General features: G+C 39.9%; 3 protein-coding genes and 2 long non-coding RNA genes across 5 annotated transcripts in view, besides 2 other annotated features; 1 reads left to right on the plus strand and 4 right to left on the minus strand.

Moving 5' to 3' along the window:
• The window catches only part of CG5151 (uncharacterized protein), a 26900-nt gene extending 13327 nt beyond the window's left edge, over positions 1–13573 (minus strand). The window contains exon 1 of the mRNA NM_001259861.2: positions 12541–13573. The gene's annotated coding sequence lies outside the window, so the exon portion shown is untranslated. The remainder of the gene's footprint in view (positions 1–12540) is intronic.
• A 259-nt stretch (positions 13574–13832) lies between these two features.
• Positions 13833–13870: a mobile genetic element.
• A 4456-nt stretch (positions 13871–18326) lies between these two features.
• Positions 18327–18978, minus strand: CG33796 (uncharacterized protein; the record flags this gene model as incomplete). The annotated part of the gene is made up of 3 exons (NM_001031957.1): positions 18327–18482; positions 18543–18860; positions 18913–18978. 3 exons carry the CDS (start codon positions 18976–18978, stop codon positions 18327–18329), a joined length of 540 nt encoding a protein of 179 aa, NP_001027128.1.
• Positions 18979–19323: 345 nt separating this feature from the next.
• Positions 19324–19376: a mobile genetic element.
• Positions 19377–19600: 224 nt separating this feature from the next.
• Positions 19601–20252, minus strand: CG33795 (uncharacterized protein; the record flags this gene model as incomplete). Its single annotated transcript, NM_001031958.2, has 3 exons — positions 19601–19756; positions 19812–20129; positions 20190–20252. The coding sequence occupies 3 exons, from the start codon at positions 20250–20252 to the stop codon at positions 19601–19603; spliced, it is 537 nt and encodes a 178-aa protein (NP_001027129.2).
• A 5429-nt stretch (positions 20253–25681) lies between these two features.
• lncRNA:CR45754 (long non-coding RNA:CR45754) lies at positions 25682–26128 on the plus strand. Its single transcript, NR_124953.1, has one exon. It is a non-coding gene; the product is annotated as a long non-coding RNA:CR45754 (long non-coding RNA).
• An 88-nt stretch (positions 26129–26216) lies between these two features.
• Positions 26217–26507, minus strand: lncRNA:CR45755 (long non-coding RNA:CR45755). Its single transcript, NR_124954.1, has one exon. It is a non-coding gene; the product is annotated as a long non-coding RNA:CR45755 (long non-coding RNA).
• Positions 26508–26995: the final 488 nt, after the last annotated feature.

Here is a 26995-nt window from a genome sequence, read left to right on the forward strand (position 1 = left end):
GTATTTGGCTTGAAAATGAAAAGCTTTACTATTTCAAACAATAACCACATTTAAATATTACGAGCCATATCAGTTTAACTACAATATCAAAATCTCATAAAGCTGGACAAAAGTGTTGATTACTAAGTAACCAGCTTAATTACATTTACATGTTTTGAGCATTCCTGGTAAGTTTCCGTTTATAGTTTCCATTTTACTAACCATTCCCCGATCGTAAAAGTTTATCGATCTTAGCACTAGTCAGTCGGTTAGTCGGTTTCATTGGACCAAAGGGTACTAGCTCGTTTGATCACTCCCCAATTTGATCGTTATTTTATTTTTGTTTTTAATTGTGCCGCTCGTTTCAGCTTGTTGCAATTATTTTTATCGCAGGTGAAATGATTGAGCACGTCTGGGGACTTCATTTACGTCTGGAGTCGCCGCACAAACATGAACATGGATTTAGATACTATATATATATATATATATATACGTATATTCGTACATGTGCAGCTAGACAAATCACCTGATACCCTAGAAAAGCCGGACCGGCGACAGAGAAAGGAATACCTGGCAACAGTTTCTATGCGATTGAACCTCTGACGCACGTGTGGTCGCCAACTATTGAAAAATGTGCTAAAATAATTGAGCGAATATACAGATTCAATATTTGAATTGATCACACCAGACGCAAATCGTCGAATGCCAGACCTCAGACCTCAGATCACATACTATATGTACATCCCGTGCAAATAGACCAAATAGACCTCGCACCCGGCCAAACCACATCGAATCGAAGCGGGCCGACCCACCGAACCAGACCAGATCAGACAGACAGATCAGACAGTTGGCTAACACTTTCAGCGGTGCAAACGACTTTCGTGGCTATTTTTATGGTGGAACGGACATTGAACGGACACAGTGGGCAAGCTTACAAATCGTGGGGGAACTTGTTTCGATCTCTCTCCCAATTCGTTTGACTAGTTAGTTGGTTAGTTGGGGGTTCCTTGACCGCCGCCCATCCCAAATCAAATCCCAGTCCTTTTCCGTTTTTTATTTTTTCTTATGCGCCAGTACGGTGACAATTGCACTTGATTAAGTGCGCGATTTGAGTTCGCAAAACGAAGATCACTTTCGATCAACTTTCCTTCTTACGCTGGCGCACAACAAAAGTTATTAATTCAATGATTATGATCAACGCGCTAATGACAGTCAAGTGCAGCACTTGATCCGCATAGAGAAAAGTGGCGAAAAAAAAAAAAGATTCGGAGGCAATGCCATTGACACCTTGATTGGATGTCAAGGTTGTGCGCGAGGATCATCGCATTCTCGCCGGGTGCTTAAACTAACTAAGGCCATTATCATAAGCTCCCAGCAATCATAATACATTGAGGTGACATTGAACTTGAAAAATCCAGCTGAATTGTGCGCCTTTTGTTGTTTGACGATCAGTTTAGATTTTCGCGGTATCGCGTGTGATATTTTTATGCAATTTAAGTGCGATTTATAGCATTGGATTAAAAGGGATTGCTACAAGCTTGCTTTCAGTTGTTTTTTTTAGAATTAAGCATTAACAAACCATTTTTTAGTTCTCTATAAAATTTTTTATAATAGTTCCCAAATCCAGCAACTATTTTATTTGAGCAATTTATGATCAAGTGGAAAAATTCATATTTGGATCGTTTTTTGTTTTGTTTTCGAGAATGAAGTCGTAAAAGTAGAACTAATCGTTGATATCAAAACAGGTTTCAAATCTTAAACGTAAACAATATTACGTATATTAACATAAACTTTTGGCCTGACTTTGAACTAAATTCTATTGCAATTTTAGATTTCGACGTCTTGTTTACTATAAAGTTTAGCCTTGGTGCAAAAGGGATTTACACTCTATATAGGAAGTGGAATCAGCAGCAGCAGCAGCAGCAGCAGCAGCATCATCAGCTGACGTCAGCTCCGTCTGCAATTGGATTTCTATTTATTTTTATTCTGCTGACTTGTTTTTTTTTTACTTATTTTTTTTTTTTGGCAACAATTTTTGTCTAGTTTGTGCAAAATATTACAATGTTGTCTGGCGCAGAAGATGAAAAGTCGGAATGCCTGCTCCCGTCAGCGTTTTACCCTCTTCTTTTTTATTTTTTGTTTTTTTTTTTAATTCCTCTGTGAGAGGCCAACCCTTTTTCTGTGATTCTGATTTTGTCTTTTTTTTAGTTTTTTTTTTTGCTTGCAGCTAGACTGCGCACGGCAACAGACGGAGAAAAAAACGTTGGGAAAAATGAGAGGCAGTGGCAGGGAATGCAAATGAATGAGCTAAATGCAAAGAAGCAAACGCAGAGGGAAAAATGAAAATAAAAACTGAAATAAACCGCAGACAGAGAGAACGGCGACGTCGACCTCGCCCAGCCAGCAGCGCTTTTCCCATCATCATCATCATCATGATGAAAATGTTAATGGTGATGATGAGGATGTCGTTTGACCTTTAAGCGAAGCGAGTGCATTCCATCAACAACAACCTGGCAGAGAATCCCATTTTTATTTCGTTTTTTTTCCAACGTTTTAACCAACCGCTCTCCTTTGCATCTGGGTGTATTTGATTTTTTTTACTTTAGATTTGTTCATCATAATTTGCAAACGCATTTAATTAATGGGAAATCACGTGGTGAACATTGTGCAAACACCTCGTATGCGCAATAATTCAGCTACGTTACGTATACGCAGCGTATCGCATTGGGTGTGTTTGCTATTTCATCATCTTTCTCGTAGCGACGACTTGATAATAGAGTAGGCAAATTCTAGATGCATAAGGAGGAGGTGCGCTTTAGAAACGAATTTTTAATTAATTAAACATAAGAAAAAAAACATTTTTCGCAGTGTTTTCATTGCTATTCTTTTGATCCTACTTAAACAATTTACGCATTATTCCGTGTTTTTCTATACTTTGCCTAAGTATGCAACCACACTCAACCTCCTGCACCTTGCGGCTCCTTTATGCTGGTTTCCCCCTGTCTTATTGCAACATTGTGTCATACTTTCTGTTGATTTTGTCTCTCTGTTTATTTGCCGATTGGTTTTTTTTTCCCCCATTTGGACTTGACGTTGGCTTCGGTTTGGTTCCACTTTCCCCGCTACCACATCGTCCACATCGATAGCCAAGAAATTGATGTTGATGTCGACTTTTGTTCTGTTTGCCTGCGCCACTGCAGACGACGATGGTCACCACCACGCTGATGATGATGATGACGGTGGCTCCCTCCCTGGTTGGCAAATATTGACAGAGGCTTCGAAATATTACGCAGAAAAAAGGGAAGTGAGATTCACATGTTTAAATGGCTATTCTAGTTTTTTTTTCTGTCTTATGCACCATAGACGCCTCCATTTTTCGCCCGGTTTTGCTTGCGGCCAATGACTCATTGACCTGGTTTAGGTTCCCTATGTCTAGGATTTGCAGTTCTCCAGCGCTGCTTACCCCATATAACTGGGTCAGTGGGCGTGTCGAAAAGGGGGGGGGCGTTGGATGGCACTCAGACCGAAAAATCTAGTTCATGTATGGAACAGCGACGAAGTGGGGTTTGCCACTTTATTTTTCTCACTGCATTTTCGTGGGCCCTTTTTTCGCGAACAATATAAAATGTATTCTCAAGTAGCAAATTTTCCACCAGCCCGGATAAAGTGTGTCAACCGTTGGTGGTGTACAGCACTGTCTGCGCTCCAGTTTCTTCGGCTCGGATGATTTTCCAGCTGAGAATGATATATGGCAGTTAGCTGGGCGTATACGTAATCCCATCGATTACTCATACGCCACGGGTCACAGAGCCGTGGAATTGCGTTGTTGCGTTACAGCAATTGTCTGCAGATAAGCAAAACCATTTCAATTAATATCTTCTTCATATTTATATAGCTATTATCGCAAGTTTAAAACTCTCTCTCTCTCTCTTGCTGTTTTTAGTATACCAATCAATCAATCAGTCGACCGTCATCATTCTGTCATCGTGATGGTCACTGCTATTTATTCGCCACTTTTATTTATGATACCCTTTTTTTTTCTTCGATTTTTGCCATATTTAGCTTTTATCTATCGCCTATCACAGAGTTGAGGCGTGCAAATTGATATCAGCGCGTGTGGCTAATTTATAATTTTCAACCGTCGTACGTTTTATATAAAAGTGTTGGCTTAGTTTCCGATTCTGGCCAAACAAAATGATTAGTGAAAGCCTATTAATGGTTTTTAAATAATATTAATTGATTGATTAGTCGCCATTTTGTGTATACAACGAATATACCAGGCATCATCAATGGATGCATTTGTATGCCCGATCAGTTGACCACGAAACAATATAGCTTATTAATCGCTGTTGGTAATCACCAGTTCTCGTCTGGAATGCTTTTAAGGTTCGTCATGAATCAACGGCAGACGGGGGTAAGATTAATTATACGTTTGCCGAAAATTCCCAACAATTACGTAGTCTGGCTACTGCATTAGCAAGTGTTTTCCGTTCTAGGAAATATATACACCAACATAAATAAATTGTATCAAGACAGGAGTGCATTAACAATTTATCCATTGAATTAGCTAACTTTTACAACTGCGTTTGTAAATATACCCGTGGCAATCGATTTTTTTCTTACAAGTAAATAAACAACTGAGACAGCAGTAGTCTGAGTAGAAAGGGATGGTGATGGGCGAGGTGAAATGAAAGAGACAGGACGATTGGCGCGACAAGCGTCGGCGTTTCCGCTTTGAAGTCACTCTCTCGCCATTGTAATCCAAGTCGTTTTGCCCAAACTCGGCAGCACTTGAAAGATGAAAGCCGAGAATGTTGTTTGCCACACAGCTAGAAATATAATCCACTCTAACTACCATTAACGAGTTGTCCGCCCATTAAAGTGAGTTATTTTAATTAAGGTATTATTTGTGCTTTATATTCTAAGATGATTAAAATGAGTCAAATGATTTCCCATCTATTTGTGATCCTAAACTTTTTTCACTGTATCTTTCAGATATTTTGTCGTTCGAAAGATCGCAGCAATCAAGCCGGCGTCTTGGAATTTCGATCTATCTATGCTAATTGCATTTCATTGAAATTAATGTTGCCGCGTGCAACTTCGAGCAGGGTCAACTCATTTATAAGCGAAGGAAGGAAAGGAGAGGGGCGGGTAGTTAATCTGTCCAAATGTTGCAAGACCATAAATTTCTCGGTAAGCCAGAAAGTCAAAAAAAAAAAAGGGACAACAACAAAAGTTAAAATGCCAGACGCCGCCGACACAAACAAACACATTTCAACATATAAATATGTATGCAATGTATTTTGTTGGTCTTGTTGTCGCTCTGCTTTTTTAATTGTATTTCCCTAGTCTCATTGCACAGGCGAAAGGAACAAACAACAAAGGCATTTGACAATGTTTTCAAATTTATTTTTAAATGAATTTTTAGCAACGCTTTTGTTTTATTTGTTGTACCTAGCATGACGCGACAATTTGTCTGTCTATTTTTAACAATATCACCGCCGTCTGTCTATCTGGCCGCCTTACTCTTTGGCGCGGTCGGAAAATTGTGTCCGACATTTCGGCTGAACAAAATAACATTTTTTTTTTTTTTTTTTGATATATACATATATATATATATATGTATGCAGTGCACACCCCCCTCTTTCAGCCACCACAGAGATCATTCATCTGCACGAAGGCGCAAACAAAAAGGAAAAATGTTTTTCGAGGCCTACATGAGACAGCCAGACATAAAAATACATTTTTGCGGAATTTTATTTTGATTTTTTATGAGCAGGAAAAACAAAAAAAAAAAAAAAAAACACAGGAGAAAGAGTAAATAAAAAGAGAGACCGCCGCCGCGTTTTTGTTGTCAAAATTTGAATTTCAAATTTGAACATTTCGGCTGTTAGTTTTGCCTTTGGGCCCACAGCACGTGGAATTGTTCGGTGTGGCAGCGGTCTCGTTCCCCCGATCACCCTTTCCCACCGATTTGCCAACTTTTCCACCTCCACCTTCACCTCCCCCTGCCGCCTGTCTACGGGCATTATCAGCAGACATATAGTTTGGTTCCATTTGTAATCGCTCATTGATTCAGAATTCCGAACTCACAATGCCGAGTTTCCACAGCACGTGTGCGTTTCCATTGCGATTCCATATCGATTCGCAATGGAATCAGACATTAAAACTGACACACAGTATATAATATGTTGTACAAATGTATGTATATATATATGGCCGGTAGGTATTAACTGAACTATGACGCCATGGGGCGATTGTAAATGTGTTTTTAGCGCTTTGTGTCGGCGCTTTGAAGGGATTTCCTTTCCCAGAAAATTATGATGGGTCTTAATTGCTGTCTGGCTGAAAAACTAAAACTCATGTGCCACCAGACAGAAATAATCTTACGTAATATCAGGCGGAAGATAAATATTTGACCTACATTTTCGAAGGGGTGCAGCTAGGTGATAAAGGGGGTTGCGGAGCGGGGTTAAAGCAGGGTGTGTGTGTGTGTGTGTGTGTGCGAGGGACCGAAAACATTCAAGCAGGAAGTTTCAGCAGGACACAGACACACGCGAAACGCAAATAAATCATTGATGAAGCCAACACACACGCACACAGGCACACACACACACATCTGCACTTGGGGAGCTTCAAGTGATGGGTTCGTGCCACACGAAAATGTAGGCCACAGGCAGCCAGTGGCCCTAAGCTCAACTCGAGGGGGGCGTGGCCGCTGGGCGGTTGCCAAGCCGAAAATAAATGTGCACGCAGAGAAAAAATGCAGTGCCCAAGAAATAACCATTATATAAGATGCCTGTCATTAATCTTTTTTCTATATTTCTTTTACCTTTTTGAAAAATGATTATAAATGGTGTAGTAAAAAAGGTTTACTTTTAAGGTGAAGTTAACTTGCAGATGAATGAATTGCTTAAATGTTACATAAACTACTTCCCCTTTAAAATACTGGCATTGAAATAGTAGTGTACCATTGAATTGATTACCCAATGGCATTACCCTTTTTTTTTCTCTCACTGTATGAGAAACCCAAGAATGTTGCCTAAGTCATGGGAGTCTGCTGATTGTCGAGACAAATTTCCAAGAAGCGAAAGAGTTTCTGTCGCTTTTTTTTCCTTTTCTTTACTTTTCTTCAGCTATCGCGCTATTGTGTGGTTTATTTAGTTGGGAATGGGGTAGCGATATATATACGTATGTATGGGTATGTAGGGGGAGCATTAGTCAAGTGTCTGGTGCCTTTGCTGCACACAGTAGATCTGCTCCAATGGCTCCACACAGCGATAGCCAGCTTCCGTTTCATTTCTAGGCCTCGACTCGCCTCTTTATGGCCTTATCAGGTGGTGGCCCCCCCTCCCCTCTCCCCGTCCCCAGCTCCTACCCCTTTGCGACCGGCATCCGCTGCTGTCTGGCTGTCTGGCTGTCTGAATGCTCAACATCTACTCTATATGTACATATATGACACACTATACCATACCCTCTACTGACCACACACAAGCGGAGCACGAAGCGAGTGGCATGACGTGGCACAAGTCAGGGTCGCTCCAAGTAATCGGATACTCCTCGGGCCCAGACATGCTCCACTCGCAGATTCAGCTGAGTTTTCTAGAAGGATACTATGGGGTTGGGTTAGTCCCTTAGCTCCATGGTTGATATTAAATATTACTTGGTTTGTTCTCACTATGAAGAAAATGGCTTTCATTTGCTACCAAATTCGTGGTATAGAACATTATGAAAATCGAGTATTAAAAGATAATTTATAGATTTAGAATGCTTATTCCATTATTATAGACAACTTGAATTTCATCACAATTTTATGTATTACTTTTAGGATAGTTTTGGGAATTTCCACTTATCAATATGCTAATTTTTTAATAAAAGAGATTGTGATCATTCAATTTATAATCAGTGAAATGAAATTTCTTGATTATTAGGACCTATCTGAACAGAACAGTATTTTTTGCCAATCTAGCTTGGCTTCTACTTTCCATAATTGCTAGTCATTGTTACGTCCACAAGGACAGATAGTACATATACTATTTTATATTATAAATTGTAAATTTTCCATCTTTCGTAGAAATTTTGTGCTTAAATGCAGGTTTTTAGCCCATTATCTGTGTGCAGTTTAGTTTAATTTCACTTTTAAATCACCCCTTTTCATTCTCCCTGTACGTATGTACAAATGTACTATACTATATTTAAATATTTGTTGACTAATCTGGGCTGTCTTCTCATTTCTACATATGCGAAGCCCTGCGAATCTCCTAATCTGTGACTTTTCAGCTGGACTCTTGGGACGTCTTCAAACAATCAGGCAAAGACCGCATGTCAATCGATTAGCGATTTCGCCGCTTGTCTGTCCAGTTTGGAAATAGTGTGTGTTTGTTGTTCCTTTGCAAATCACAAATCTCGATTTGTTGTATACGTATTTTTTGAATGAACAAAGCTGATAAGCTGGTGGGAATGAATGTGTAGACTTTAGACAAAAGAAAGCCCCCAAATTCCAGATATTCGGTGAACCTTCATGTCTTGTGTGTGTATGAGTGTGTGTCTGGTGTTTTTTTTTTATATAGAAACTAACAGAAATTAGCATTTATTAGCTGCCAGCGTTGTTGTAGTGAAAATGTATGCAGGCGCAAAAGTATCGCGGCGTCTGGCGGATATCACAAAAAGTTGAGTTTCAGATAAGAAAGGAGACGAAACGCAGATCGAAATATACAAATATACAAACGAAAACAATGGAAAAGACGACAAAAGTGCGAAAAGGAGGCGGAGAAACGAATCCGAAAAGTAGTAACAACAATCGCAGAAACAGTAAAATCGAAGCGAAATAAAACAGCAAATTTCAGACTTCGACCCAGACAACTGGCCGATTCCGATTGGAATGAACTGATGACTATATATGAGTCTTCCAGTCGGCAGTCGGCGTGTGTGTGTGAGTAAACTTGATTACGAACTCCAATGATTCGCTCAATTTAAAGGGTATAAATGCGGGAACTATGAGTCGGGTATGCCTAACTGGTTAGTTAGTTAGTTAATTTGATTTAAGATACATTCTTAAATGAGACATAAAATGTAATGTTCCTATCCGCACTTTATTATATGATTTTTCTTCGATTTCTTTCCAAGAAAATATAGAATTCTTTGAATACATGCTAAAAGAATCACTTTTAAATTGTTGTTTAATGTTTTGTAAAAGATAACGAAAACCTTGTAGTTCGGAATTTTTTTTTCGCTGAGCTGCGAACTCTGAAAATGTTTCTAATTTAAAGCTCTCAATAAAACGTACAATGTTTTCTCTCGCGACAATTAGTGTTTTTATTTTTATTTATTATCAACTCAAGGGAGTGAGAGATTGGTAGCCATAACCATAACCACAACCACTCGACTATTTCACCAATTTTTTGGGGGTCAATCAATGAGCAGTCGGCATTGCCGTCGCAACAGGTGATTATCTGGCTGGTCATCTCGCTGGCGATTTCCTTATCGAAATGACTGCGGTCCCTCAATCAGTCGCCGCCCGCCTGCACCGGGGCTATCCCACCCGATCCCACCCACCTCGCCAGTCGGAATGCTCCACTGCAGCACTATTAATGACCTTGGGGAATGTTGTCGCCCGTCGTTCGTCAGTTGCTGTCCGTTCTCTAATCTCAATACTCGCTTGCTGTGTGTGTGTTGGTGGTGCACTCGCAGAAATTAGAATATATTTCAAAAGCTAAGGTGGACTTATTAGATACACTTACATGTATCTTTATAGTAGTATCTGTGTGTAAATACAACAGAATCACAGTTATCTGCAAGTCCTATTTTCTAATATGAAATTCTGTGGAAATACCAAAATGCTATTAAAATCTAAGAGCTCCCTTCCGGAATTCCATGGGTTCAATTTTTTCGAGTGTGTGGTGTTACTGCTGTTCCGATGTTTAATGCTGCTGATTCCGTCGTGGTGGTCATGTGGGTGGCGCGGGAAGTGCTGTTGACGTCGTCGGCCCCGTTGGACAGGTGCTCAAGTCCATGGGTTCTATGGGTATCTCTGTTTTTTTTTTTTTTTTTTTTTTTTTTTGTGCGCCTGTGTGTTGGGACCTCTATACGAAACGCAAAAACAAAAATATAGAGAAAAGCGAGAAGAGACGAGAACTCTGGTGATAAGACCGGCTGCCTGGCTCCACCTTTTCTCACACCGTTCAGAAGCCAAAGAAGCGACGCAGAAGCAGGCAGAAGAACCAGACCAGACGCTTGATAAGCGGCCATGGGGCGTATGAGCGATATATTGCGCGACAGGGACGGTGATATGGCAAAAACAAAAGACCTTGATTTAGCCCTATATATGTACATGTGCCTTTGTGTGTGTGTGTGTCCATATCGTCAGCTGTTTAATTAGCTTTCGATTAATTTTCTGGTCAATCGAGCCACTGTCGCCTGCTTTGCGATTTTCTCATGAACTCTTAACGAAACACTTTTGTTTTAGTTTTCGTTTCGGTTAAGCGAAAATTTTTGGCATTTTTGTAAACGACTGGGGGAGGTAAGTCAAAACATAATGACCATTTTAATGGCCAACCGTTAAGATGTTTGGAATGTGCCGGCCAAGTGAGTCAAATTTTCCGTGACAACATACGAGGCGTATGCGTAACATTCTTATGCTCTCGGGGGGTAAAATTGCAAATGGGTGCGGGGAAAACCCAAGGTGGGAGGCCATGTGGATGTGTAAAGGTAAGCCAAAGACGACAAAGCAATGGGAACTCTTTTACGTGCACGTGTGTGTGACTGTGGGAATTTCCTACAGTCGGGGAAAAGACTTTATGATCGATTTCAATGAATTTGTAACTCGCACTGAACATAATGGCAAAATATAAGGGTACTTTTTAACATTAGAGTATTGACATTCTAAAACATAACTTTGTTCTGATTACACATTTGCTTCCATTGAGAGCCAGTTTCGTAGTAATTTTTGTTTTTTTTTTCCCTTATTCTAGTTAAAATTAAAGTTAGGCGCTTCTATTGACTTCACCACATCTGTATGTAAAAGGCGAAGAGAAAAAAACTGAGACTGAGCCACATGTGAGGGTCTGTGTGTGTTCCTGACTGTTGGTGTGTGTGGTGTGCGAGCGAGCGTGTGTGTTTGCGTGTATGTGTGTGGCATAGCCAAGAGGCAATGGCAATAGCAATAGCAAAGGAAAAGCAAAAGGCAAGAGCAAAAGCAAAAGAGCTGATGAAGAGCTGGCTTACGCATGGGTTCATTGAACGGAAGTGATTTGCCTACTGCTGTGCGGCAGAGAGAGAGAGAGAGAGCGAGAGGGGGGCGAGCCACCTAGATAGAGAGGGGAGATACTACACGCGACTTTGACTTGGTTTTCGTTCGGTTCTGGTTCCTCCTCTATCAAAACTCCATGGCCCGGGCCTTTTGTCTTCACAGCCATATAGCCATAGCAATAACCATCATAGTCAAAGCCAAAGTCGGAGCCAGAGCCAAAGAAAAGCCAGAACCTTGCGGCTCCGATAGAGCAGAAAAGATAAAGCTCTTCTGGGAAGTTCTTAGCTTTTTTCTCAGCCAAAAAACCGTCTTTGCGAGATCTAATCAAAGCTAAGTCAGGCGCTTTGTGTTTCAGGTGAGAAAATCCCGATTTTATGGCGTTCTTTCTAATTAAACTGGAGTTTTTTCGTTTGTTTTTTTTTTAGTAAGAATGGAGAACAGAGTATGGGCGTTTCATAGTGCCATATTCATTTGAAAGAAACTTGATGACTTCTGTAAATATTAACATTACATTAATGTAAGCAAAATGAACTGTTTTGATTAACATTTAGAATTTTTTTTAAATTTTAATGAATATAGATATTAGAACAGACAGTTTTTATAGGCCCAAATATTAACGTCCAATTTATTTAAGTCTTTTTGGATTATTAATTAAATATGAAACGGCATTAGTCCAAAGCCCCAAAAGTCTGCCAAAGGCACACCCCAAGCCCCCCCAAGTTAAATAACCAAATATTTGTTACGTCTGTCTGCCTGACCAACAAACAATAACTAAATATATGTATTTTCCGGTCCCGCGGCTAATTTATTACAAGATGCTTTATGACAGCCACAAAAAATATTAAGGGTCTTAAAAGCATTCAAAACCGCTTTAAAACAAATGTTATACGTGCCACAATACTCTTTTTTCGTATTCCTGTCTTTTGGGGACGGAAATCATTGGCGAGGGGGTGTGATATCTGTCGTCTGGTTGGAAATAGTGAAAAATACCAGCGCTGATTTCAAAATTTATTGCATTTATGTGGACAGTGGACGGGTTTTGACTGGATTTCGTAGCTCTTCCTACGATTTTTTATTGTTTTTCGCTTTGTTTTTGCGCTGGTGTGTGAGTGTTGACAGGAAGTCGCCGGAATGCGATTTATAGAGAGCAGATTTTGGATGGAATATGAATAGCTTATAATTAGATAGCGCACACAGTGCGGCTATCGAATATTGGGCACACTTTTGCAGCTCCAAAGTTCAATTACGTTGTGCTTTTATGGCTAATCGGCTTAAAAAAAAGGTTTTTCCCAATAAAAAAGTGCTTCGCTCACCTTATATCGACGTGATACTCGCTCTTATTTCGATTTTTACTTGTGTATTGGCTTTAACTATTTTTTTTTTAGATTACAATTGATTTAGGAATTGCGCTATGTTGGAGGCATAAATTTCCTAATATTTGTTTTAACTTGACACTTTTTGTGACACTTTTTCGTCGAATTTATCTAAGCAACACTTATATACATGGTTTCAATTTCGATTTTAACTTAATTTTCTTTAATTTGTTTATTTGCTGTTATTTTTGTTGAATTTTTTGTTGATGTTATTTCTGCTTTCTGATGCTTGTTGTTATTTTTTCTGCGGCGATTAGGAATGCTTTTGAGTACAGGAACGCTGGCTATGTGTGTGTGTGTGTGAGTTGAATATGTTGGCTTTGTGTATTTATTTATTATTTGCTGCTGCTTATTTTGCTTCACTTTGTTTGGCTGCTGCTTGCTCAGTGTAAGAACTCTGGCTTGTTGTCATATTTTTTTGTTGGCGTTTCCTACTGCTTTTCTGGGTGTTTTCTGCTCGAGTTTAATTTATTTCCAGCGCGCACGGAACGAACTTAACCGAAAAGCACGCAAAGTTTCAATGAGCGTAAGCGGAAAAACACACGACTCCGACTCGATATTCCATTGCGATTTCGCACGTTTCACCTTCACCACAGAGCGAGAGCGGAACGGGTAGCAGCGGAACAAAGTTGCCTCTCTCTCAATCGCGCTCTCTCTCTCTCTCTTGGTTTTATTTTAATAATTATCGCAGGCGAAAAGCGCAAAACAATTGTTTTCCCTCATACACTAGCATCGAAAGTATGCCAACGCAACAACAACAATGGCGACAGCCATGACGTAACGCCGCCGTGTTGTTGCTAAACCTCCAGTTACTTATTTATTTATTTAGTTTCGAATCAATCACTTGGTTCCCAATAAACTAAGGCACAATCACAAGCACGACACACAAACATTATCCATTCTGCTGTTGTTGTTGTGGCCGATCGCTGGCATTTTTGTTGCTTTTTTGGCGGCGAACGAAAAAACACACACGTCCGCAGCGTCGGAGAGTTTTTGGCGCTTTGGTGCAAATACAAATACAAATCGGACTCGAACGAAACGATGACAACGAAACAAGTTTTTGGGGTGGCAGAGCGCGCAAGAGAGCGCAGAAGAGTGAAAAAGAGTAGGCGCAAAGAGAACGAGGTAATTGGAAGTTTCTAACAAAAATTAACCCAACTCTTTTGTTGTTCGATGCACAAATGTATTTTAGTATGATATGTTTTTATACCCGTTACTCGTACACTACCTCAAGCTGATTAACGGGTATGAGATAGTCGAGAAACTTGACCAGGGATTTCCCGTTTTTATAAAACCTTTTCTCTATATAAATATTACATTTATTTTCAGCTGACGATTAAATATTTGTATAATACATCATTTCATATTATTATAAATGCATCGTTTTAGTTTTTTATTAGTTTCCTTTTTATAATTTGAGAAAAATAACAATTATAAAAGCTTTATTCATTTTTATATAATTTTTTGTATTTATATTCAGTATCAATTAATTGTTTATTTTCGAATTCAGTGGTGCTAGCAACTGTTAAAACGGTTAACATTTTTAATTATTCAATTTGACATATATTCTTGAGTAGCTTCGTTTATGGGTTATAAATTATACCCTCTCATTTCGTCTCATATTATGCCCCACACAATTTGTATTCACTTTTTCATCTTACTCCACTTGCCAGGCTTTTATTTGCGTATAAATATTTATTTCGCTTTTTTTTGTTGTTGTTAAGCTAAATTTCGGTTAGCTCATTGTCACTCGATTTTTTTGCGGTTTTTCTGTTTGCCGACTTGAGCCGCCGTGCAAAGTCCAAGAAATTAAAGTGTCAGACGGGCGGTCGGGGTGGTGGAGCTGCGGGGGTAAGGGGCGCCGGCAACCGCACGTTAATTAAATTTATTTATGCAGCTTTATTTCGCCTTTATTTTATTTTTGTTTGGATTTATTTTTAATGATATGATTCACATGTGACATTCCTTTGATGATACGCGTTTCGACCTTTTTTTTGCGCTCCCATTACTGGGTGATAGTGGGGTATATCATTTGAATGCCCTATCACAAAGTAATAAATTTAAATTTAAACAATTTGACCCGTTTGCGATTTGTTGATTCAATTTTAATTAGTTGATGTGAGTGAAGTAATTACGCAGAAATCCCATAGGCCTATAATACCTAGAGGTAATGAATTTGTAATTTCAGTAATGGGTATCGTAAAGTTTGTATGCTCTATTGCATAACGGTATTCGATATTTGATTGATAGAATATTGGTTTGCATATTTTATAATCTTGCTTCTAAATTTAATGAGGTATGTGCATCAAATTGCAGACCGTTTTTAAATGACTCATTTTGCTTACTAGCAGTATTTGTATCATATATACTCAACAGTCTACAATCGAAACAGCAATGGGTAGCACATATTGTCTAGATCTGATAGTTGATTTCCATATTGGTGAGCCAGACATTGTTGCTTTGTTTTAAAATAGAAACTTCAAATATATTAGCATGTCTGCGGATTTGTTATTTTGTTGCTGGCTAGCCGGTTGTTGTTAATCGAATGTGTCGTGTCGCTCGTAGTCGCCTCAACCCCCAAGCCCCCTTTTGATAATCCACCCCCCCCCCCCCACCACCATTTAACACCCTGGAATGGCATGTTCCGCCCCTGCAACTACAGCACCCCCGCTGCGCACTTTTCAGCCGACTGTCGACAGTCGACGACGGCAACAATAGAGACAACTTATCATGAAGTGCTAATTAACATTGTCTGGCCGGGGTCTCTCACGTATGCCGATGTCTGGCGACCTACCTGCGGTTACTAGGAGAAACGCCCACCCGTCCTGCACCGCCGCCCCCTCGACCACCTCACCACACCGGTTGCACCATCGGCAGCACCTATAACCCAACCGAGCGAAGTAAAAAAAACCCGCAATTCACCCAAAACTGGCACTTGGTCGCGTCTCTCGTCTGTGTTTGCTTTTTTTGGCATACAAAGAAGTACATTTTTTCCTACCATGAATATTCCCAAAAAAAAAGTTGGGGAAAAATACATTAAAAAAAAATAAAAGAATTGTGTACACACACGACGAGACGGAACATTTTTGTTTATGTTGATAATCTAATATGTGCTGACGTATCTTCCCCATTTTTTTCTCACTTTTTTTTTATATATATTTTTTTTTATTTTGATGTGGGGGAAAGACGATTTGTGGGTCTCAGGTTGGCTATTCGCGGTGGCAATTTGCTTTCTGTTGACTTTTTGGCGGCTGCTTTGTGCCACCTGGCCGTTCGATTCATCGGATTGATCGATTCGATCGCATTGGATCACATAGAATCGATGGGATCGATGCGATCAAGTGATCGTGCCAAGGCTGTGAGCTGTCTGTCTGCATTTATAAATAAATTGTGGCAATTAAATAAATAAAATGGATGCATATGTATGCTTTTTTAATTGTCAGCCAGCGCTGAGGCGGTGCACGTGTCGTATACGTAATATGAGCTAGCGAACAGCCTTTACACCATTACCTCATGCCCCACGGCGATCGATTAAACTTTGCCGCGAGTATCGCAATTAAAGTTGCTTGAACAGAATACGTTTAACTGGAAATATTATAAATTAAACAAATAAATCACTTATAGAACAGCTTTAATGTTTCCGCTCCTTGCTAATAATTTCTTAGCAAACTTTCACTCTTCACTCTGATAATCTGATCTAATCTATCTATCTGATCACCACAGACACTTGCTGCCTATCAAATTAGCCAACTTCTAGGAAACCAAACGAGGCGGCCTGGTCTTTTATAGGGTTTGCCTAGGGTATCGCCCACATATGTGCATTAATCTGCATTCACGAGTGTTAGTCATTAACTTGCTATTGTTGTGGCTAATGCAAAAAAGACCACTTTTGACTCATTGCGTCCGTTGGCAGGGCGACAACCGACCGATTCCCATTCTGAATGTGATTGCGATCGCGTTTGTGATGCCTATATAGCTCAGCTCTTTCAGATTTCAGTTGCTGCTGTTTTGGCCTGCTGCGATTGTGATAAGCAGACTGTGGCGAGACAACAAAAGACACATCGCAGACCAGTTTGCACTTACTTCACTTGCACCGATGTTGTGATGCGATGGGTCTGCTTTTGATATTTTTAGACACCGCCAGTCAGCCTGCCGTGGCAGAATATATATATTCTATATATGTGTAACAAGAAAAGTAAAAAACAAAGGCAAATGGCGTTGGCACATCTCACACACAAATCGCATCGCCTCACATGCTGCCCAGACAATGAGTCTAGTCGGGCATCGGTTCAGATTCAGATTCAGATACAGATACAGATACTGCTGCAGATACAGATACAGATGATGATTGCGAAACACACGACTCTTCACTCGGTTCATTCAAAATTTGCCACAATTAATGAAGAGCATCGATAAGTTTGCACACGGAAAAAAACGGGGAACTTTGGTTTTATATCTACCCCTATTTCTTTTGAAATTTGAGTGGTAATGAATATAATGAAATACCTAACCCGAAATTGGGGTTTTAATTATATATATTAAGACAAATGAAATACTTAACTTAAAATTGATTACCAACTGAAATTCCATATATATATTTATATAGATACAAGTGCATTTTCTTCCGTGCATCAAGTTCGATTTATCAACGGATGCAACAGGTACACATACCCCAAAAAGGTTTCACCGCACTAATGAATTTCCTGCCGCCTTTCTCCGTTCGGAAAGACAGCCAGCTCATTAAGCCCTCCATTGACTGGCTAAAGATGGAACAATGGCCAATACAAAGAGCCCTGTCTCGAATCATAACTCATTGAACTTTTGCCGGCAGCAGCAGCCGCTGCTGAAACATAAAAAGTGTCAATCAGTGACTCTGCTGTGGCAACGATGGCGACGCCTCCAAAGTCCCATTACAATGCCATTTTTATGGACACCGCTGGCGGGGATGCTGCTCCAGCTGGAGCGGAGTGAGCAGCTCCATCTGGAGACGAGGAGTGGAGTAGTAGAAGGAGCAGGAGCAGCAGCAGACTGCAGGGTCGTAAATGTAGTAATAATAGTCGCCGAGGGCCAACGCCAACGTTTGCTAGCTGCGGTCGAGATTTTCTGGGGTTGGGTCGGCGCATCAGTGCACTGAGCGAAATGAGGTCAAGTGAAATTTTAATAACTATGCATTTAAGGGATCTTTGTAAACTTAATCGAATGAAAACTACATATTTCTGCTAAACTTTTGATGTGAATAAGAATAATTTAGATATCACGTATACGTAGTTTTTTTTGAATCGTTTTGTAATCATTATTTAAGTTATATTTAATTATTATTTGATTTTTTAGTTTTTTCTTCATAACTATGAAAGCTTTATAATTCTAGCTTAATATACACTTTTATTTTGCCAAGTTGTAAGCGATTTTCTCTCAGTGTGGTGGTCTCGCTTGTCCATTGGCTGGTGTGGAAAAGCAAGACATAAATGTCTAACATATGCTGAGGATGGCTTTTAGAGTTGGCCGGCAAGGCGACAGGTCTATTACCAAAAGCCTGCTAATGACGGGTTATTGCACGCGTTACCTTAAAGACCACAATCCCTAGCATCACTTAATGGTTATATAGATTTCCATCATGGGATTATCAATGAAAGAAACCAAACATTTTATTAATTTTTCATTGCCGCAATATAAATCAAGGACCTCAATTCATTTAAATTTTAAGGTATTTAGAAAATGATATCAGATCACAATATGTCCTCAACAAATTGAAAACTAACATTTGTGGCAAATTGAGGCTTTCCATAAAATATCCAATCGATTGCCAGTAAATAATCACCCGTGGGCAGGGGAAGTCGCATAACATCCGTGGTTAAGTACATATTCCTTACGATCATGTCACCCTTGATAATATTAATATTAATATTATAATATATAGATAAGTGTATGCCACACAGACTCACTTGCAGCGGACAGGTGTGATTGATATTGGTGAAGTTCCTGTAAATATTAAAAAGTAAAATACCTAGAGCATCGTAGGGCTTTCGCAGAAATCGACATCCATCGATTTGAGTATTAACGAGCCAAGGCCTATAGCCGTTCTCCCTTTTAAACGTTTGGTAGTGAACAGTAATACTTTTAGTTGGATATAGGAAGGTGGCATTGAAATTGAACACAGTCCTATGGCGATTGATCGCCTTCAATCGGCATTGATTGATTCTAATCCAGGTTTTATTATAGCTGCCGCAATGGACATTTGTCAGCTTGAAGACGACTGGGTTCTGTGTATATTAATGTATTTTATAAACTCAAAATATTAAATAAAATACCTACACTGGGCTTTAAGATCATTAAACACAGAATGGTCAACGAAACGACAATTTTTAGGACGTACTTCATGGTTTCAAAACTATTAACACACCATCCAGCTTAAGCATCAAATATTTTCGATTTATTAATAATGCTAGGTCATGATATATTTTTAATTTCATTTTCAACCTCTTTTCAATTTAATCTCTTTTATACTAATAGTCTTTTAATACATGGAAAATGTAATGTATTAAAAAATCATTTTAAAAGCTGAAATTCGAAATTATGTAATACTAATGTAATATGTAATGTAATACTAATGATTACGATTGGGTAAGCTGTTTTTATAGAGTAAAGGGGTAAAATATATGTTTTCCAGGATCGAAAACCGAATCAAAAATACCATATCTGTTGAAGAACAATAAAGTTTCTTCCTTGCACTTCAAAACAGCTGAGTAAGAGGTATCTGATAGTCGAGTAAATCAACTTATTATTTATAAAAATTTTTATTATTTTTAATTGAAATGTACACATGTGTCTATGAAAGGTTCCAAATTTAAACAATTTAAAAACAAGATACAATTACCAGATTATGGTGCGCGTGGGTTCCCACATTTACGTTTCATTACATTTTTGGTTTACGCTTGATAGATATTTTAACAACATACATGTACGGTAATATTTTTAAATAATTTTTAATAAGTAATATGCATTATAGCAAATTTTCAATGAAGTCGTAACTTATATTAGTTACGACCTGAATTTTCTTATAAAAACTCCAGTTAATCTGCAGCATATATTTTCCGGAGGGATACGGCATTGCCTTAATTTCAGTTCTGAGATACATTCCTCTTATTAAAATGTCTCCCTTGAATTAAAGATTTTAAGATTTATTACAAATATTTCGTATTTGCAGTACTTACATAGAAAGGGCAAGTGTGATTGATGTTTGAAAAGGGCTTGAAAACCATATATATCATTTTTGTTAACATATCATAGGGTTTTCTTAAAAATCGGCATCCGTCGATATTCTTTTTGTACAACCATGGCTTATATCCGTTTTCCCTTTTCAGAAATCTATAGTCTATTACTACGTCATTAGTCGGATGATGAATGGTTGCATTAAAGTTGAAAACGGTTCTATTTCGATTGACAGCCTTCAAGCGACACTCATTAATTGTTACCCATGATTGGTTGCGGCTTTCGCAAATCACATTTGTAAGTTTATAGGTGACAGAATACTGCTAGTATATGGTTAGTTTATAATTCGATAGTTGTTTAAACAATCTACTTATACTTACACTTAATCTCCATGTTAATAAAAATGTAACTAGGATAACAACTATTTTCAGCACGTTCGACATGGCCTTTGGAGCTTAAATGATGGTGCAGAATAAATATCCCCTCTAAAAAATACACCAAAGAGCACATTTCCTCAAAACTGTCATTTAATTTAACCAATGCTTAATTGTTTTCATGATTAAGAGTATAATTGTTTTTAATACCTATAAAATTATGGTTAATAGATGTATTTAAAAAGATTATTGAAATGGAAAATACTTAATAGCCATTTTGAGGTATAACAGATAACCGAGGTTATTTTATAATTCGTTGCATTTTTTACGTTTAAATCACTTTAATGCAATGTGCGTTGCAATGTTAAAATGTGTAAATTTGTATTTACTTTAAAGTGTAGTAAGTAAATTTTTAATTTTTATTCTAAATATTCAAAACGCCTAAGATTAAATCTCAAATTGCATTTGCAAAAACCTACGACTACCGAGCAGTGTTAATAAAATCAAATTAATAACCCAAAAGGAGGATGCGAAGAACGCCTTTCATTGCCACAATAAAATCCAGATGCCACCAGTCAACGGGCACAATGAGGTGCTGAAAGTCAAAGGAGTTGTGCGCCCAATGCTCATTATACAAATTGCACAAGGAGACGAAGGATCCTGTCACAAAACACAAACGAGAACGGGAACGGGAACGGGAACGCTAAGAAGTCAGCCAAAGGCCTCTGGACAAGACACCTTTGGATAGCCGCAGCGACATTGATGGAATGACTGACAGAGCCGGCAATCCTGCGAAAGTCGCACTGAATTCAAATTCAAATTCAAATGAACCCGCAGTCGGGGGGCGTAAAGAATCTATTAAGATATTATCAGGAGGGGTGAATCACGGTGCATACAATCCATGCACATTGTTGCAGACAATTTGGGTCGGGACGAATCTGCCGGACGGGCGTCGATTCGAAGAGGCAGCCCACAATTGCGGCCATTAGTGCGGATCGAGGGGCACGAACAGCGGCCGTCTGCCACTGGATCCGAATCCGAATCAGAATCTAAATCTCAGCCTCAGTCTCAGGACGAGAACAAGGACGATGTGGTTGAGTATAAGGATGGGGATGCGGATGCGGCTGAGTAGGGTAGTCGATGCCGAAGCAACCCTTTTTCTTGTCTCGCACGGCATGTGTGTGTGTGTTTTTTCGTTCGTTTTGTAGACATTTTTCGTATGACAACGACAAATATTTGCCGGATAATATGAATAACAAAGCAGAAGGCAGTGAAGGCGAGAGAAGAGGCCACATCAGAGGGCGCAAAAAAAGGGGGGGGGGTGAGGTGGAGAGAGCAAGCGGTGGGTGGTCGGGCGGTTCGGCGGGTGGTTGCGGGCCGAACACACAGGGTGGTTAGCCAGCCAACCTACTTAAGCCGCAGTTAGAGAGACCCAGACTCTCGTTTCCCACTCCCCCGCTCAATATTCGTGCACTGTCAACAACTAGAGCAAAGTTGTTGCAAATTCATATATTCTAGAATGAAAAGTCGAATATATCGGATAAAAACAAATATAACTGCTAAACATACTGCTTAAATATCAATACATTAAGCTAAATAATAATGATATTAGACTCTAGTCTTAAACAACGAAGGATATCTTAAAACTTCTCAGCATTACTACATCTGTCTATGCCTATCATATATTTTATAACATTACCAATAAATTTTGTAACATAATTAATATTGTAGCATACTTTTTCACATCGTTATATACGTAATTATAGCCCTATGGCCATTTCTTTAACATCTTTTAATAATTTTAAGATAATTATTATTTCCAATTTCCAACTGCTAGCTTTTCTCGCAGTGCATTCCCGGCCTGGGCCAGACGACTACAACTTAAACTAAAAGGCTGCACCACGTTGTTGCTGTCGCCGATGTTGCCGCTGTGTTGTTGTCGCCGGTGTCTGAGACGCAGACAACTTCAAAATGGAGCGGATCTGGAGCCGGAGAATAGCACCGGTGGCCCTGCTCGTCGACTGGCTGGACTGACTGACACAAAAGTGCTTTTGTTGCAAAGTTTAATGAAGAAGAACGCGACGGCGCCGAGGGGCCAGGGGCAACGGGGAACAGATTTGCCAGGACAAATGAGACATGCAAAGCTCGGGTGAAAGTATTCCATAGAAAGGGAATAATTAATGCTGTTGAACAGAATAGGACATTTTTTCAAAAACCATGTGACTTGCAGAACTGCTCCTTTTGAAGGAAAATAGTTGCAAGAACACAAAGATTATTTTAAAATGACTTCAAATGGGAAATTATTAGACAAAGGATTGTTTTCTACAATAATCCTTATAAGTTGTACGCTCGAAGTTTCAATGAAGTTGCAGGACTCTTTACACATCCATTCTAAAACTCAAATACGTAGAACTATTTTCTGATTTTATTTTGCTGTTCATCTAGAGCAAACTAAGATTATTGAAACCCAATCAAATCACCTAGTTACTCGCCATTTGTTGTGACACTAAGCCGACTGATGCGACGCCACAATGCAGCATGTGGCAGTGGCCTCTGGTCAACAAGCCCATCATAAACTGCGATCTTTTCTGGACACGAAAATTGCCCACTGTCTGAACAACAACCAACAAAAAACAAAAAAAGGAAAAAACAAAAAACTAAAGGGTAAAAAATTAAAACGTAAACTCGAAAAAAAAAACGGACTGCAAAAACTGCATGCTGAGCTTTGCAGTTGCATCGGTTGGTGTTGCTGTTGTTGCTGCTGCTGCTGCTCTTGCCTCTCCTGGCGATGCACTTCAGACGGCGACGACGACTACGACGACGACGCTTTGTTGCAGCCCAATACAATCGACACACAGACAGGGGCGGTGTGAGGGGTTGGAAAGGGGAAAAATGCACGGGGGTTGCAGGGGACATCGCCAACAGACGGGGTCGCGCGGGGTTTTTTTCAATGGTGGGGTGCGGCGAGGAGCGCGACAAGAGGGGTTACTGCGGGGGTAGAACTGCAGACAAAACAATATGTTTGTTTGGATTATATCCTACATACACACACGTGCACCGCGCACACACACCTATGCACACACACACTCACACAGTTGCATCGATGCGACGTGGCTTCTTTGTATGCGCAAACAATTGGAGCAGACGGAAGTTGCATGGCGGCGACGCTTGGGTCGTCGGTTGTCCGCTGTCCGTTTGTCCGTTTGTCCGTTGTCCGGACAACCAGTGAGAGCCAGCGGTATGGCCAGAAAGAGACAAGAGCAGAGCGGCGAGACAGAGAGCGAGAGAGAGGGGACGAGTCACGACCGAACGCCCCATGGTGCACCTTGAAAATGCGTTTTTTCCCCTGATTTTTTTGTATTTTTGCACGGTCCCAGCTTCACTTCCCTACGCCTTTATTAACTGTCAGTGACTGAAAAGTGATTTAATCAAGGCAATGTCCAATCAAACACACAAGAAAACAATAATGAAGGCAAAGAGAAGCCAGTATGGTTGATTACGAAGACATCAAGGTGCCTAAGATGCTCGGTACAGAAATGCAACCATGCCCTAGATTTTCAATCGATTTGTATATACATACATATTAATATTATATATATTATATTATATTATATATATATAAAGTCTGACACACTGAAGTATTTCAAAATTGCATTTTGAAGAAGAAGTTCAACTGTCTTTGATTCTATGAAAAAAGGGTTTTAAACCATATAAATTTTTTCAAGTTTTCAATTGTCTTTGATTTAAAAAAGAATATACCCCGTGTTTACATAGGAAAGGGTAGAGAAAACCCAAAGTCAGAAGCAACATGTGCTCCATTTGGGCTAGGGACGAAGACCTCTTTGCGGCTTGAGAGTCAGTCAGCCCAGGCCCAGATAGGAAATCGGACTTTACCCACAGCAGATCAGACACGGACACGAACTCGGAGCTTCCAAGTCCAGTCCCAAAGTCCAGGCTCAAGCCGACCAGGCTATTCCCCGGCAGCCAGACCACATCAATCAACTGCTGCCCCTCAAATTTGCTGTTCCCTCAAGTGAGCATCCTTCAAGACACTGCTCTTAGCTGAAATCCACTTGCATCTCCGCTGATGTTGCTGATGCAACTTTCGTTGCTGCTGCTGCTGCAGTTGCTGTTGCTGATGTTGCTGCTGCGTCAACGTCGCCCATATTTGACATGACCATAATTACAGTCAGTCGTCTGCTGGACTCGCGACGTCGTCGTCTTGGTTTTGCAGCTGGACACGGACATGGAATTGGGATTGGGATTGGGATTCGGATCGGGACTGGGATAGGGATAGGGATCGGGATCGGAGGGGGGAACTGTTGCTGGGGGACTGGAGCTTATTTTGAGCGCGCTTTTTTTAACATATTTGCGAATGTAAAAAAATGATGCACAGTGTGTTGGAGTGGATCTAAAAAGTTTTTTAACATTTCAAATTTATACAAATTTTTTTCATGTTTTATACGATTGGTCGATTTTTGGCTTTCTTTTCTTATTTTTTTGAGAAAATGTATCAGTTTATTGTTGAGCCTTTATATTGGTAAACATAATGTAGCAGTGCAATTTTATTAATTAATTTTGGCAAAAACTTGATTGACTTCAGCCCACTGTGCTAGCATCGTGGCACATCTGCAAGCAGCCTATCAATTTTTGACGAGACAATCTCAGAGTCCAAAGGGGCACTGCAAAAAAATGCAGTCGGAGCAATTGGCTGGCGGATCAGGGGTCGCTCGAGAGGTGAGCTCACTTCGGCCAGGGGCATGGGGCAGCAGCAGCGCTGCAAGAGGGGCAGGGGGGTGTTTGAGGGGATGGGGGCTGGGCAGACGTCTGCGGTCTGTGCATAAAATTACGATAAGTGCAGGCGAGGCCACAGTCCAGAGGGCTCAGATACTCAGACCCAGAGGCTCACCTCACTCACCCGTCCTCCATCCTTCTCATCCGCCCCCCCCCCCTCCTGTTAGCCACCCTCAAACTGCCAGATGAACTGTTGACTGTTGGGCTTCTTCCTTTTTTTTGTGTGCCCTCAGCTCTCCGGACTAACGTCATTGTCAACGGCTCCTCGATGGGAATGTGTGTCCTTTTTTCCTTGCCTTACATAAGCCTATTTGCTTATTATCCTATTAAATGCCAGGTCAAAAAAAGTCACGAAAAACGTACATAGAGAGAAATCGAGATCGTAGATTTGAAATATGAACATAATTACAATAAAGGTAATTTGCAAAAGTAAAGTAATAGGAGTTTCTTGACGATTTGTCAGAAAATATGTTTGGGCATGTACAATTTGATATAGGAACATAATCTTTTCGAAAAAGAAGTCCTTGTGAAAAATGTATTTTTAATTAATGTATGTGGTTTAATTTTTTAAGCTTGCCCACATTTAAGTTGACTATGTATTTTCACGTTTATAAACTAGATGTAGATAAAGTTTAGTTTCTTAAAAATACTGACACGCATTGTTATTAAATCAGATTAAATTTCAATTTAATTAACATTTACATACATTTATTTATTTCCAGTGCATCACGGAAGAGTAGCAAAAGAAGACGAGAAAATAACCGAAGAAAAAGTCGAACAAAGCTTAAGAAAAGAACACTTGTATGTACCTTCTCTGCAAAGGATACACAAGTGTCTCATTAAAAGAAATAAAGGACAAGCCAAGCGCCGACGAAGTCCTTAAAGTCGACTCGAATCCCTGGCTGACGACAAGGACGGGGAGACGGCGGAGCGAGCGAGTGCGAGCGAGAGGAGTGGAGGGCAGACTGCAAGGAAAGGGCGATTGAAAGGCAGTCGTCGCAACGTGAGCGACTTCAAGGACAACTACGGCCAACAACAAGAACAAGTGCCAAAAAAATCAACGAAAATGCGCTATTAAGGCAATTTTTTCGGTTGGAATCCAACCAAACCCCGAACTTCTCCTCCCCACGAAATCCAAAGACTGCACCGGGAAAATGTATGATGTGTTATCCTTTCACTTTCTTGATAATATCATATCCAAATATTCTTTATTTTCAATGTAATATTATAATGAAGAATGTATTTGCTTAGTTCCTAGTTCGTTTTCAAGCATAGATGGCTTATTTTCAACGGGATACGAATTTATTTCATTGCTGTCTTCGTAATAAACCTAACTTATGGATTCTTAGTTTCAGATCATTGGGGAATATATTCTTTCGGTGTGCCCACGATTACAGCTCTCCCCGCCAGACGGCGGCCACTGACGATGTGGAGAGCATTCGTGGTGATGAGGGGAGAGCCGGGAGACTGCAGACAGGAGACTGGAGACAGGAGACAGGCGACCGGTCGCAAAGTGGCTCAATGTCAGACACAGACACGGGTACAGACAGCGAGACACAGACACCAGACGCCTCAGCCTCAAAGTGATTCAAATGCTCTGCTCAAACACAGGCTAGGCTCTCTTTGCGCTCTCATCGATGCAACATATAGCCCACCAAATGCATGGAAATTTTCGGAAGGACACACGCGGAAACTCGACGCGATGGATACCCAGTTTTCATAAGCGGGCATGTAGGTTTGTTCCATGACTGTACGTCTATAAATCACTTACATATTTATGTAATGTAAAATAAATTATATCTTTTACACTTTAGTATGCAAAACAAAAAATTGTCAGATAAGTGAAATATTTTTAACTTTATTTCTGATATAACAGTAGAATCTGGCGACCCTTGCACTTTCTATCTTAGTTTATAACAACAATTAAAAAGCGCGGAAAACGAGAGAACTTTTTTTTAGAGATATAACCACTTTTATGGTTTGAGACGTCAAAAAATGTTTGTTTATAGATAAGCTGC

Source organism: Drosophila melanogaster, chromosome 3L, assembly GCF_000001215.4.
Source record: "Drosophila melanogaster chromosome 3L".
Classification (NCBI taxonomy): Eukaryota; Metazoa; Arthropoda; class Insecta; order Diptera; family Drosophilidae; genus Drosophila; species Drosophila melanogaster.